Raw genomic sequence first — 16,061 nt, 5'->3', positions numbered from 1 at the left:
CATGCAGTGAGCGCGCTCCACACTCCACACAAACACTTGGATATGAGCCTAATAATAACGCACATTTATCTTGGTTACTGTAAGAGCGAGCGGCCATGCCAGACGGATAATCCTCTTCATGCTTAACAAATCAAATCATGCATTTTCTACCTACCGCAAGTCAGCGCTTTTGAAAAAGGCGGGTGAGACGAGACGGTATATGCATAACCAGCGTAACGAGAAAGGGGCCCCACTAAGGGGGATGCGGAGATGTTGCTGCGTCTTTATATTAACATTCCTGATTGTTTGAATGATCAGCCCTCGGGGGCCCCCTTAAAATGTGGGGCCCCAGGCCATCTGCCCTATTGTGGCGCCTCTGTGTATCCTGTGGCGAGCAGGAGGAGGCAGAGGGCCGTGGGAGAACGGCGCTAGGCCGGTGGCGTGATTGATAATGAGCGACTCCTGCACGACGCACCGGTCTCGGATCTCTCACGGAGGAGCGGAAGCATAAAGGAGGAGCGACGACAGTGGAGATCGAGAGAGGACAGGCCTGGATTTTATTTGATGGTTATGTTTTATTTGATGTGACAGCAGTCGTCCGTGAGGTGCTGCTGTCTTTTATTTTCGTTTTGTATTTGTTTTATTTTTGATATTAAAATCTGTTGAATGTTCGCCGGTTCCCGCCTCCTTCTTCCCACAATGACGAACTTCGCTACATATACTGTATATACGGTATATGTATATATAACTGTTAATATCCCTATAACCAACTTTCCACTCTCCTATTTCCACCTCTGCAGCGAAGAGAGCGAACAAAGCCTGCAAGGCCCCAAACTCACGTCTCTCAACATCACTATCCTCCCCCTGCACAAGCCCAACCCTGTGTGTGTGTGTGTGTGTGTGTGTGTGTGTGTGTGTGTGTGTGTGTGTGTGTGTGTGTGTGTGTGTGTGTGTGTGTGTGTGTGTGTGTGTGTGTGTGTGTGTGTGTGTGTGTGTGTGTGTGTGTGTGTGTGTGTGCGGTTATGAGTCTATTCTTGTTGGGCTTGGAGAAACATGTATTTTCTTGTCAGTCCTGCTTCAACTACAATTCCAATTTCATGCATGTTAGAGAGAAAGACAGAGGTCTCCGCTCTGAGGAGAGAGAGTGTGTGTGTTTTAAAAAAGGCAACAGTGATTGGTTAAGGAGAACACAAAGAGAGAGAGAGAGCGAGAGAATGGAGTGTAGAGCCACTGCTGTGAGGAACAGACTCAATCTGCCACCTAGTGAACATCATTTATCAGACACTGACGACTGTCCACTTACTAACCCACAGTCGAGGACTTGAGGTCTTCATCTCGTCTATCTACTAACCTATGGTCTTCATCTCGTCCTGAACAGCTCTGAGCTCTCGTTCTGCCGGATGCTTTAATGGCCTCGCATTCAACGGTTACTTTTTCCCCAGCAGTCATATTATATGATGTCAGTCCAGGCTGTAATGAATTTCGTATTCTGTGGTCATTTCCACTGTACCTTTAACACGAAGAGCTCGGTGCACATATTGATCAGTATAAATGTTGTAGGCGTGTAACCTGATTTGCATAATTCCTTTATTGAACTGAAGTCCTCAGAGCGGTGGGGGACAGACCTGGGCGGAGTTTGAGACTGAAGGGGTGGAGTTTGGGGTCGAAGGGGTGGGGTTTGAGCTTGAATGGGGTGGGGTTTGTGATTGAAGGGGCGGGGTTTGAGCTTGAATGGGGTGGAGTTTGTGATTGAAGGGGCGGGGTTTGAACTTGAATGGGCGGAGTTTGTGATTGAAGGGGTGGGGTTTGATGACAGCGACTTAACGAGTGAATGTTCACAGACTGAATAAACGACTCTATCTGATTTATTGCAGGTTTGCTTTGCTGAAGCTGCAGCTCTGAGTTTGTTTCAGTCTTGAGCTCAGACTCAGTAAATCAAGAAAATGACAAAGAGCGTCATTAAATGGCGCATGGGTTTGATGAATATGTGGGATTGTGTGCGCATTGATCAGACAAGTGTTGGTGTAATGGATGAGAGTGTCTGCGGCCCGTAACAAATGATGTGTGTGTGATATTTTCACATGCGTTTGACTTTATTGATGCTCTGCAACATCCTCATTAAACACAGAGTTTATTATGAGCGTACGTCACGAGGTCAGGCGGACTGAAGAGACCTGTATCTGAACACATCCCTCCGCTCATGTCGTTCTGCTCTGGTTTTTCTCTTTCAGTTCCTGCGATCATCTATAAAGTGTCGGAGGACATCACTGTGAACGAGGGCAGTAACGTGACGTTGACGTGTTTGGCCAATGGGAGGCCAGATCCCTCCATCACCTGGAGACTGCTCAACCCGTCAGGTGAGAGATAGCCAATCAGCTGCTGGCAATCCTCTGGTCGTCAGGTCAGTCTTCACTATAGGCTGCAGGACTCCTGAACACCAGACAGAAAGAAGATATAGAAACCACTCATAATACCCTAGCAACCGTCAGTCTAGAGTGATTGTTGGTTCGAGTGTCCGCATGTCGTTCAGACTCACAGAAGAACTCCATCGCTCTGACTGGATTCTGTCAGCATGTTCTTTCTGTCAGACAGGAGTGTCAGCGAGAGAAACGTGTGTGTGAATCATGTGGAGCAGCTTTTTGATTAGCGCGTGTGTGTGTGTGTGTGTGTGTGTGTGTGTGTGAGTGTGTGTGTGTGGTTGATCAGTGGTTTCATGTTCACAGTGTATCTGTTGTCCTGAAGATCTTTCTCATCGACTGCAGCTGACGCGCTGGGAGCCACATTTACTAAAAAGAGCTGAATGCTGTTTAAAGTATTGACCAGCGGTGTGTGTGTGTGTGTGTGTGAGAGAGAGAGAGTGTGTGTGTGTGTATGTGTGTGTGTGTGTGTGTGTATGGCACTGGATCGATGCTCTCCACATCAAGTCACTAAAGGTCAGAGACGAAGGCTTTTTACCAGCTGGAACATTAATCAAGTGTTATCAGTGTAACATTAAACCAGTTCTGAGCCTTAAACCAGCTCTAAACCAGCTCAGTCTTCACATTAACGTGTGTCATGTGTCTGTAATCCAGTCACGTCTGCTGTGAGTCTCAAACATTGAAAATGTCTTTGAAACTGGTCAGATGAGATGAGCTCGATTAGTGATTTAGATTCAGATTCATCTTACATTTACATTTTACATTTTACATTTATTCATTTAGCTGACGCTTTTATACAAAGCGACTTACAATTGCTATATATGTCAGAGGTCGCACGCCTCTGGAGCAACTAGGGGTTAAGTGTCTTGCTCAGGGACACATTGGTGTCTCACAGTGGATTCGAACCCGGGTCTCTCACACCAAAGGCATGTGTCTTATCCATTGCGCCACCACCACCCCATCTTAAATAACACATTTATACTGAAGGATTCATGTTAATCACTGAACAGAAACACAAGCTTCACATTTCTGCTGTTCGGTGACTCACACACAAACTTTTTTAATTTTTAATAAAAAAAATCGTTTAGTATGTTTATTTAGCATTTTGAATTTAAAAGGACATTGGAATGCCCTCATAATGTAGGGGGTGTGGCCTGAAACCTGAATACACACTACTGCGCACACACACACACACACACACACACACACATTCTCACACATACACACACACTCACAGTAGATGCGTGTGTGATTATGGTGTTTTTTACACACGCGGGGAGTTTGTTACAGTTGTTATCTTTGAACTGAAGCTGATTTTCTGTGTGTCAGAGATCATCAATTTTCTAGACGAACTGATCATCCTCATGTGAGGGACCACCGTTATTACAGGGCTTTTATAAACACCCAATTTATACACTGAAAAATGTATATTATAAATCTAAAATTAGTTTCAATTAAGTTACATAATTTATTATATTTTTTTCTACTGTAGTGATGCACCAGTGTGTGTGTGTGTGTGTGTGTGTGTGTGTGTGTGTGTGAAAACATTTAGTGTATTTATTGTGTCTGTGATCTTTCAGTTCTGCTGAACTTTGCCAATTTCATGGTTTTACATAAATTAGTATTCACTAAATAAATGCATTGTACCTCACTGTGGTAAATGATGCTCATTTATAAAACATGAGTATGCAAAAATGAGCACCCCCTCTGCTCACTCGCCCTCTGAAACGCTTTTGAAAAGCTGACCAGATCAGTGTGTGTGTGTGTGTGTGTGTGTGTGTGTGTGTGTGTGTGTGTGTGTGTGTGTGTGTGTGTGTGTGTGTGTGTGTGTGTGTGTGTGTGTGTGTGTGTGTGAGCGATGTTTTTATCAGCTAGGTTGTTGATGTTGCAGGATTATTATTCCTCACTCACTCACTCACTGATGTTGTGTTAGTGCTGTGATGTGGAAGAGCCTCACATGCTCCCTCTGCTGGACAAGCCGAACTATGATGATGACGTGTGTGTGTGTGTGTGTGTGTGTGTGTGTGTGTGTGTGTTCCCCAGCCGAGGCTCTGGACGTGGGCGAGTATCTGGAGATCTCTGGGATCGTTCGCTCTCAGGCTGGACGTTACGAGTGTAAAGCAAGCAATGATGTGTCCACACCCGATGTCAAATACGTCAATGTGGTGGTCAATTGTAAGTAGATGTCCATAAGATCAGACTGTTGTGTGACACACTTGTGTGTTTGTGAGAACAGACTGATGTGTGTGTCCACAGACCCGCCGTATATAAAGGAGGTGCGCAGCTCCGAGACGCCAGTGGGACAGGCAGGAGTTCTGCACTGTGAGGCGTCTGCGGTTCCTCAGCCAGAGTTCGAGTGGTTCAGAGAGGAGCGCAGGTCAGTCAGCCCTAACCCTAACCCTAACCCTAACCCTAACCCTAACTCTAAAAATCTAACTAACCTAACCCTAACTCTAACTAACCCTAACCCTAACCTAACCTTAACCCTAACCCTAACCCTGTAACCCAGCCAGTGAGGTTTGGTTCCCAGAACCTTCCCAAAACAACCATCGTAGGGGTTACTTAAAAAAAATAAAAAATAAAATATGTAAAATAACTTGGATGACCCCAATATTAAATATTTTAAATTAATGAAATGAACACTAAATAGAATAAATTATTATTATAAAACATTGTAAACTAATCTACACTATTTTAATGTTGCTGTGGGACAATGTGAGAGACACCGATTAAATTCAATGTATTATTGTAAATATTATCATTACTATAGTGGAACAAAACAACACAATAGATGGTTTAGAACTTTTTATATTTATTGCACAGACCACAACTGGCCAACAAATAAATAGTGCTTCTTCAGAAATGTACCAAAAATGAATAAATAATAATAACAAATATTCATACACTCTTTGGGCCCTATTTTAACGATCTGAAATGCAAGTGTCAAGCGCAAAGCGCAAGTAACTTTGTGGGCGGGTCTCGGCGCTGTTGCTATTTTCCCGGCGGGATAAATGACTCTTGCGCCAGGCGCAAATCTAAAATGGGTTGGTCTGAAGTAGCTTCATTATTCATAGGTGTGGTTTGGGCGTAACGTGAAATAAACCAATCAGAGCGTCATCTCACATTCCCTTTAAGAGCAGATGCGCTTTTTCCATAGCAGATTGCTTTTGTAACGGCGGATTTCCCAGGCGCGCGCCAGGAGCGGTTCACAGCCAAGGAGAGCAACGCTCTCGTCACGGCCGTAAAAGAGAGAAGTTACATTGAAATGGAGAAACCCACCCAAATTAACTTCGGTTAAACAGGTCGTATGATAATTTGGGTAAATGTGTAAGCTAGATGTATGCTTTTATAATAAATGATCTATCTATCTATCTATCTATCTATCTATCGTAATAATGTATGATTTGCAAAAATGAAAACTGCTGCTTCTGTGTAGATGAGAGAATCAAAGTGTGCGTTGTGCACACGCTACATTGATTATGGCCAAGCATGCGCCCTTAAAATAGCATATGAATAACATGAGCAACACGCCACTGACTTTAAACTATTTTTTCCTGGTTAGGGGCGCAATTGTTTTCTAAACCTGGAAAATAGCATGAAGGAACGTTTGCGCCGGAACACGCCTCCTCTTTGCGCTGAACCGCCCCCGGGAGCGCAAGTGTATTTCCTAACTTACCGCCGTGCTTCTGTGGAGGGAAAAGTCCGCTTTGCGCGGGTGCAAAATAGGAATGATACATGCATCGCTGTACAAAGTCACTTGCACTGGGTGCAAGATAGGGCCCTTTGTGTTTTATTTTATAAAACTTTCCCAAAACGTTCCCTCTTATTTTTAGGTTTTATTTTTATAACCTTAACAGAACCTTCCCAGAACCTTCCCAGAAAAAAAAAATAAATATTTTTTAGAACCAAGTAAAATAATTAAAATCTTGCAGATGATACCAATAGGCTTCAGAGATTATTGTAATGCTGAAATGTGTAATTTATTTATTTATTTTTTGAGTGTCGCTCCCGCTCAGACACACTCGGTCTTTCTCGCTCACTGTCGAGCGCTCTCTCGGACACACTCGGTCTCTCTCAGGCACTGTCGAGCGCTCTCTCGGACACACTCTGTCTCTCTCAGGCACTGTCGAGCGCTCTCTCGGACACACTCGGTCTCTCTCGCTCACTGTCGAGCGCTCTCTCGGACACACTCGGTCTCTCTCAGGCACTGTCGAGCGCTCTCTCGGACACACTCGGTCTCTCTCAGGCACTGTTGAGCGCTCTCTCGGACACACTCGGTCTCTCTCAGGCACTGTCGAGCGCTCTCTCGGACACACTTGGTCTCTCTCAGGCACTGTCGAGCGCTCTCTCGGACACACTCGGTCTCTCGGACACACTCAGTCTCTCTCACTCACTGTCGAGCGCTCTCTCGGACACACTCGGTCTCTCTCAGGCACTGTTTAGTGCTCTCTCGGACACACTCGGTCTCTCTCAGGCACTGTCGAGCGCTCTCTCGGACACACTCGGTCTCTCTCAGGCACTGTCGAGCGCTCTCTCGGACACACTCGGTCTCTCTCACTCACTGTCGAGCGCTCTCTCGGACACACTCAGTCTCTCTCAGGCACTGTCGAGCGCTCTCTCGGACACACTCAGTCTCTCTCAGGCACTGTCGAGCGCTCTCTCGGACACACTCGGTCTCTCTCATGCACTTTCGAGTGCTCTCTCGGACACACTCGGTCTCTCTCGCTCACTGTCGAGCGCTTTCTCGGACACACTCGGTCTCTCTCATGCACTTTCGAGCGCTCTCTCGGACACACTCGATCTCTCTCGCTCACTGTCGAGCGCTCTCTCGGACACACTCGGTCTCTCTCAGGCACTGTCGAGCGCTCTCTCGGACACACTCGGCCTCTCTCATGCACTGTCGAGCGCTCTCTCGGACACACTCGGTCTCTCTCGCTCACTGTCGAGCGCTTTCTCAGACACACTCGGTCTCTCTCATGCACTTTCGAGTGCTCTCTCGGACACACTCGGTCTCTCTCAGGCACTGTCGAGCGCTCTCTCGGACACACTCGGACTCTCTCAGGCACTGTCGAGCGCTCTCTCGGACACACTCGGTCTCTCTCGGGCACTGTCGAGCGCTCTCTCGGACACACTCGGTCTCTCTTGCTCACTGTCGAGCGCTCTCTCGGACACACTCGGTCTCTCTCAGGCACTGTCGAGCGCTCTCTCGGACACACTCGGTCTCTCTCAGGCACTGTCGAGCGCTCTCTCGGACACACTCGGTCTCTCTTGCTCACTGTCGAGCGCTCTCTCGGACACACTCGGTCTCTCTCAGGCACTGTCGAGCGCTCTCGGACACACTCGGTCTCTCTCAGGCACTGTCAAGCGCTCTCTCGGACACACTCGGTCTCTCTCAGGCACTGTCGAGCTCTCTCTCGGACACACTCGGTCTCTCTCGCTCACTGTCGAGCGCTTTCTCGGACACACTCGGTCTCTCTCATGCACTTTCGAGCGCTCTCTCGGACACACTCGGTCTCTCTCGCTCACTGTCGAGCGCTTTCTCGGACACACTCGGTCTCTCTCATGCACTTTCGAGCGCTCTCTCGGACACACTCGATCTCTCTCGCTCACTGTCGAGCACTCTCTCGGACACACTCGGCCTCTATCGCTCACTGTCGAGCGCTCTCTCGGACACACTCGGTCTCTCTCAGGCACTGTCGAGCGCTCTCTCGGACACACTCGGTCTCTCTCACTCACTGTCGAGCGCTCTCTCGGACACACTCGGTCTCTCTCACTCACTGTCGAGCGCTCTCTCGGACACACTCGGTCTTTCTCGCTCACTGTCGAGCGCTCTCTCGGACACACTTGGTCTCTCTCAGGCACTGTCGAGCGCTCTCTCGGATACACTCGGTCTCTCTCGCTCACTGTCGAGCGCTCTCTCGGACACACTCGGTCTCTCTCGCTCACTGTCGAGCGCTTTCTCGGACACACTCGGTCTCTCTCATGCACTTTCGAGCACTCTCTCAGACACACTCGATCTCTCTCGCTCACTGTCGAGCGCTCTCTCGGACACACTCGGTCTCTCTCGCTCACTGTCGAGCGCTCTCTCGGACACACTCGGTCTCTCTCAGGCACTGTCGAGCGCTCTCTCGGACACACTAGGTCTCTCTCAGGCACTGTCGAGCGCTCTCTCGGACACACTCGGTCTCTCTCAGGCACTGTCGAGCGCTCTCTCGTACAAACTCGGTCTCTCTCGCTCACTGTCAAGCGCTCTCTCGGACACACTCGATCTCTCTCGCGCACTGTCGAGCGCTCTCTCGGACACACTCGGTCTCTCTCATGCACTGTCGAGCGCTCTCTCGGACACACTCGGTCTCTCTCGCTCACTGTCGAGCGCTTTCTCGGACACACTCGGTCTCTCTCATGCACTTTCGAGCGCTCTTTCGGACACACTCGATCTCTCTCGCTCACTGTTGAGCGCTCTCTCGGACACGCTCGGTCTCTCTCGCTCACTGTCGAGCGCTCTCTCGGACACACTCGGTCTCTCTCAGGCACTGTCGAGCGCGACACACTCGGTCTCTCTCAGGCACTGTCGAGCGCTCTCTCGGACACACTCGGTCTCTCTCATGCACTTTCGAGCGCTCTCTCTGACACTCGATCTCTCTCTCTCACTGTCAAGCGCTCTCTCGGACACACTCGGTCTCTCTCGCTCACTGTCAAGCGCTCTCTCGGACACACTCGGTCTCTCTCGTCCACTGTCGAGCGCTCTCTCGGACACACTCGATCTCTCTCGCTCACTGTCGAGCGCTCTCTCGGACACACTTGGTCTCTCTCAGGCACTGTCGAGCGCTTTCTCGGACACACTTGGTCTCTCTCAGGCACTGTCGAGCGCTCTCTCGGACACACTCGATCTCTCTCAGGCACTGTCAAGCGCTCTCTCGGACACACTCGGTCTCTCTCAGGCACTGTCGAGCGCTTTCTCGGACACACTTGGTCTCTCTCAGGCACTGTCGAGCGCTCTCTCGGACACACTCGATCTCTCTCGCTCACTGTCGAGCGCTGTCTCGGACACACTTGGTCTCTCTCAGGCACTGTCGAGCGCTTTCTCGGACACACTTGGTCTCTCTCAGGCACTGTCGAGCGCTCTCTCGGACACACTTGGTCTCTCTCAGGCACTGTCGAGCGCTCTCTCGGACACACTCGATCTCTCTCGCTCACTGTCGAGCGCGTTCTCGGACACCCATCGGTCTTTGTCGTGCACTGTCGAGCGCTCTCGGACACACTCGGTCTCTCTCATGCACTGTCTTGCGCGCACTTGGACACACTTGGTCTCTCTCGTGCACTGTAGAGCGTTCTCACGGCATTCGCTTTGCTTTTGTACAGTCCGGCGCCTCATAAACACACACACACCAGATAATTTTTTTACTGGTCCTACTGCTGAGAGAGAGCGTACTCGGATGAAAACCGCTTCAGTGAGCTCAATTATAGTAACACCGCATTTTATTGTCAATAACTGTAACAGTGTTGTAACGGGGGAAACAGTAATTCGTTTGATTACTCGTTACTGAAAAAAAAAACGCCATTAGTAACGCCGTTTATTTATAACGCCGTTATTCCCATCACAACAAACATTTTTTGTTTGTTTAGTTCAGTTTATTTGTATAGCACATAATTATTTTAAAAACAACGTGAGTTGGCCAAAGTGCTTTCCATTAAAACAATATTCCAACCGCATTAATAACCAAAAATACAAAAACCTTTAAACACCACACCAAACTAAATACAATTAAAATGCAAGACAACAGTAAAACAATACATACACTCAACTACTAGCTCAACCATAAGCCTGGGCAAGTAATTGCGCCCTCAACCGTATTTTGAGTAAAAATACTCAATTTAATACAACATCTAATATCCGAAGGCAGGTTATTCCAGAGGCGGGTTGCAGCAACTGAAACGGCCCTTTGGACTTTAGACGTGATTTAGGGATCTTTAAAAGTGATGTTTGAGATGACCTCATAATGTTCCCCTAATATTTAACTAACATCCCACTAACATTCCCCTCACATTCCCCTCACATTCAAATAATGTTCCCTATATTTAACTAACATTCACTTAACATTAAACTGTTCCCCAGCATTCCACTAACATTCCACTAACATTAAAGGGATAGTTCACCCAAAAAATGAAAATTATCCCATGATTTACCTTCAAGTCATCCTAGGTGTATATGGCATTCTTCTTTCAGAGATACAATCAGAGTTATATTCAAACATGGCATGGCTAACCCTTTCAAGCTTTGAAAGGCAATGAATGGCTTTATATTTTTTGAAGTCCATCAAAGTGCATCTGTCCATCATAAAAGTGCATCTGTCCATCATAAAAGTGCATCTGTCCATCATAAAAGTGCATCTATCCATCATAAAAGTGCATCTGTCCATCATAAAAGTGCTTCACACGGCTCCATTAACACGGTTAATAAAGGCCTTCTGAAGTGAAGCGATGCGTTTGTGTAAGAAAAATTTCCATATTTAAAACTTTAATCGACTAAAATAACTAGTTTCTGGCAGACGGCCGTAAGCATTGATTTACTGCGAAAGAGTAACACTTGGCCCGATGCATGACGTCTAAAATAAGAAGTGTGGGAGGAGCTTGAGTGTGTTGCCCAGCCCTGTTTGTTAGAACCGCGAGAGGCGTCTAAACTCACGCTACTCCTACATCTACGTCATACATCGTCAAGTGTTACTCTTGTGGCGTAAGTCGACTTGCATACGGTCGTCTTCCGGAAACTAGTTAATTTAATCAATAAAGTTGTAAATATTGATGTTTTTCTTACACAAACGCATCGCTTCACTTCAGAAGGCCTTTATTAACCCCTCATAGCCTGTGGAGCACTTTATGATGGACAGATGCACTTTTATGATGGATAGATACACTTTTATGATGGACAGATGCACTTTTATGATGGATAGATGCAATTTTATGATGGATAGATGCACTTTTATGGTGGACAGATGCACTTTTATGATGGACAGATGCACTTTTATGATGGATAGATACACTTTTATGATGGATAGATGCACTTTTATGATGGACAGATGCAATTTTATGATGGATAGATGCACTTTTATGATGGACAGATGCACTTTTATGGTGGACAGATGCACTTTTATGATGGACAGATGCACTTTTATGATGGACAGATGCACTTTTATGGTGGACAGATGCACTTTTATGATGGACAGATGCACTTTTATGATGGACAGATGCACTTTTATGATGGATAGATGCACTTTTATGATGGACAGATGCAATTTTATGATGGATAGATGCACTTTTATGATGGACAGATGCACTTTTATGATGGACAGATGCACTTTTATGATGGACAGATGCACTTTTACACTTTTATGATGGATAGATGCACTTTTATGATGGATAGATGCACTTTTACACTTTTATGATGGATAGATGCACTTTTATGATGGACAGATGCACTTTTATGATGGATAGATGCAGTTTTATGATGGACAGATGCACTTTTATGATGGACAGATGCACTTTTATGATGGAGAGATGCATTTTTATGATGGACAGATGCACTTTTATGATGGACAGATGCACTTTTACACTTTTATGATGGACAGATGTACTTTTATGATGGATAGATGCACTTTTATGATGGACAGATGCACTTTTATGATGGAGAGATGCACTTTTACACTTTTATGATGATAGATGCACTTTTATGATGGATAGATGCACTTTTACACTTTTATGATGGACAGATGCAGGGGTGATTCTAGGATTTTTTCAACTGGGGGGCACAAGAGGGGCCAATCTTATTTTGTGTTTATATGTAAAACTGTAGATATCCAAATCATTTAAAGTTCAGTAAGCTTTAAAATCCGCAATAAACAGTGATACCTTATTTTCTTTTAATGGCATTTATTCAATGCTGTAAATAAGAACAGTCAAATTCAATTTGTATTAACTTTTCACTTTTCAGAAGTGAAAAACTGTAATAAATAAAATAATCCAATCTGTGAAAAGAGTACAACTCACAAAAATTAAAAACAACTCAACATTACGTTATACAAACTTTACACAAATCCTCATTTATTTTTGGGCAAAAATAAATAAATAGAACAGCCTTATTTATACAGCCACATGTCACCTCACATGAGAGAGGTGAAGGAAAACTCTGCTTAGCTTCAGTGGGCAATCAGTGTTGGGCAACAGGGTGATCTGGCTGCTGACCTGGACAGATGCACTTTGATGGACTACAGAAAATATAAAGCCATTCACTGCCATTATAAAGCTGGGAAGAGTCAGGACATGTTAGAATATAACTCTGATTGTGTTCGTCTGAAAGAAGAGTGTCATAAACACTAGGATGAGTTGAGGGAGAGTAAATCATGGGCTAATTTTCATTTTTGGGTGAACTCATCCTGACTGAAGAACTAAAGTTTTTCATCCAATAATTATATTTAGTTTTTTTCAGCTTTTTTTCAATTAGCGAAAATACATTTTCTTTAATACAAAGTTTTCTTTAATGATAAGAGAAGAGATTCATAGAAAACAACAAACAAGAAACAATATTAATGAATGAACCAAAAATAATAAAATGAAGGTCCTTACATAAATCAATAAATAATACAGTAAATATAATAATTAATACATTGAGGACTAGATTTTGAACTGGGGTCATTTATGTTAGTGTTCATCATTGATTTACAGCAGTAATAATGCATGAGTGTGTTTGTGTTTGTCAGACTGTCCAGCTCTCAGAGCGTCAGTATTCAGATCAGCGGATCTCGAACGCTCCTGATGGTCGCAAACGTCACGGAGGACGATTATGGAAACTACACGTGTGTCGCTACCAACAGACTGGGCATCCACAACGCCAGCGTGTTTCTCTACAGTGAGACTCTCTCTCTCTCACACACACACACACACACACACACACACACACACACACACACACACACACACACACACACACACACACACACACACACACACACACACACACACACACACTGATGCAGTTCAGCATGTCCACCAGCAGATGTCCCCATTCACCACATGTCTCTCTCTCTCTCTCTCTCTCTCTCTCTCTCTCTCACACACACACACACACACACACACACACACACACACACACACACACACACACACACACACACCAGGCTTGTGCACAATTCAGAATTGAATTGAGAATGACTACCTTAATTCCAATTCAATTCTTGAATTTGAATTGAATTTGAATTGATGTCAAAAACAGGATCTAGAATTACAATTCGAATTTGAATTAAAGGAAGCAGAATTGCAATTCAATAAAAATTCAAAGAAATTCATATACATATTTTAAGTGAAGTGTTTAACAATGAAGCTTTACAGTATATGTCAGATATGATTGCATTATAAATGATATTAGTTTGAACTACTTGTACAGATTACATTAAAAGGATATGTTTTCCCCAACCAATGAATGTTAAAAGCTCTAGTCACAGAACAAATAATTAAGTTGGATTTATTGTAATTGTAATTTTGTGGAACATGATGGAACATGACTCCATTTCCCAGAATGCTTTACTTTAACCAAGTATTTAAAATGGTTGCTAAACAATTTGAGGTGGACATTTGTTTGAAAGCACAATTTGATGGGCAACACTGGACTTTTTAAGTTTCAGAAGTCTTACAACTTCACTCTGCACCTGTTGAGAGAATCTTTAGCGTTGCAGGAAAGATATTCAGACCAGGGCTGAGTTTCCCGATAACGATGTATCTTAGCTCTTAAGAGCGCTCTCTAGGTGCAAGGTTACGAACGCTCGCCGCAATTCCACCCGCGTTTCCCAAAAATGCACTTAACATGAACGCCGAGAACACGCTCTACGTGCTACTCAAGAGTCGCTGTCCATGTGTGAAGTGCTGAAATATAACCTTATATGGAATCGTATTCTGAACGTTTAACCTAATAATTGTCATCTGTTGTGGATTAGCAATCAAGACAAGTCTATATAAAGCACCTACAGGCACTGACCAAATGGCTGAACAAAAACACACACAAAAAACAAGAAAAGATACCTTTCAAAAAGATTAAATTAATTTCCTTTTAGAGGAGATAGAGGGAAACAAAGATGTAATTTTTAACAGATTTAAAGGATTTATTTTTTTTATTTTTTTTGTTCATTCATTTAATTTTGATTAAAATTATTTCTATTTTTTTGTTTTATTTTCTGACCGTTTTAATTATTTCATTTATACATTAATTTAGCAAAAAAAAAAGTGTAATAAAGTGTACAATAAAGTACAATCAAAACCTTATATTATAATCACATTGCATTTGAATAAAGTTAAAGGTGTAATCTGCCGGTTGTCCTGCAGGTGTCCTCATAACTCTGTCTTCTTACGACACACTGAAGGCCAATTTATACTTCTGCGTCGGGTTCGCGTAGAAGGTACGGCGTAGCATACGCATTGACGTGTACCATACGTCGTACCCTTCGCCGTACCCTGACGCGCACCTCCTCAAAAATGTAACTACGCGTCGCGGCGACGCGGACCGCAAGATCTGTGATTGGTCGGCTGGATAGCATCGCGTTTCCTCCTACGCATTTCCGGAATGATCTTCTGCACTCTGCACCGCCCGCCCGCCATTTTTAAATTCCGAAGATCAGTGAAGAGCCATGGAAATAGACCAAGTGACCGAGAGATTGCTTGAAGAAGTGCGGAAATACAGCCATCTGTATGACTCCTTCAGTCGCCATTGCTCGTAGAAACCTAAACTCAAAACAGCCGCGAGGAATGTAAACACAGTGGAACATTAAAACCCACCCGCGCCAACTAGCGTTTCGGCGGTGTAACTGCAGAGCAACACAGACATTCGCAGAAGTATAAATGCTCACGACGGCGTCGCCTACGTGCATAGCCTACGACGTACACTACGGCGTACACTCGACGCAGAAGTATAAATTGGGCTTTAGGGATGTACGATTACTCCAGAGCACTCGTAGATCTACCATGATTTTTAAGTGCTACTTAAGTTATGATGTTTTTGGGAAACAGACCGTAATATTAAGATCAGTCGTATACGATCGTTTTTAAGTGCTACTTAAGTTATGATGCTTTTGGGAAACAGACCATAATATTAAGATCAGTCGTATATGATCGTTTTTAAGTGCTACTTAAGTTACGATGCTTTAGGGAAACAGACCATAATATTAAGATCAGTCGTATACGATCGTTTTTAAGTGCTACTTAAGTTACGATGCTTTAGGGAACAGACCATAATATTAAGATCAGTCGTATACGATCGTTTTAAGTGCTACTTAAGTTACGATGCTTTAGGGAAACAGACCATAATATTAAGATCAGTCGTACGATCGTTTTTAAGATCTACTTAAGTTATGATGTTTTTGGGAAACAGACCGTAATATTAAGATCAGTCGTATGATCGTTTTTAAGATCTACTTAGGCTTGCGATGCTTTTGGGAAACGCAGCCCAGAACGGTGCAGACTCAATGATAACACATTTGAGGAGCTATGGAGAATTAGATGCAACAGTGTTGCTCAGTCATTTTTTGCATTGGAATAAATGATAACTGCATTTACAACAACTTTGTGTTTGTGTGATTACTTTGAAATTAAAATTACATTGGAACAAAACTAATTAAACAACAT

The 16,061-nt window shown here is 44.4% G+C and overlaps 1 protein-coding gene across 1 annotated transcript in view; it reads left to right on the top strand.

Annotated features, from left to right (window-relative positions):
- Window positions 1–16,061, top strand: part of lsamp (limbic system associated membrane protein) — a gene marked incomplete at its 5' end in the record, with an annotated part of 42,687 nt that overhangs the window by 21,535 nt on the left and 5,091 nt on the right. Inside the window, 4 exons of the mRNA XM_082179225.1 lie at window positions 2,211–2,336; window positions 4,440–4,571; window positions 4,653–4,773; window positions 13,151–13,299. Of these exons, the coding sequence (XP_082035351.1) occupies window positions 2,211–2,336; window positions 4,440–4,571; window positions 4,653–4,773; window positions 13,151–13,299 (528 nt within the window). The remainder of the gene's footprint in view (window positions 1–2,210; window positions 2,337–4,439; window positions 4,572–4,652; window positions 4,774–13,150; window positions 13,300–16,061) is intronic.

This window comes from Leuciscus leuciscus (assembly GCF_965113295.1).
Source record: "Leuciscus leuciscus genome assembly, chromosome: 9".
Classification (NCBI taxonomy): Eukaryota; Metazoa; Chordata; class Actinopteri; order Cypriniformes; family Leuciscidae; genus Leuciscus; species Leuciscus leuciscus.
This window is presented reverse-complemented; position numbering and strand designations above follow the sequence as displayed.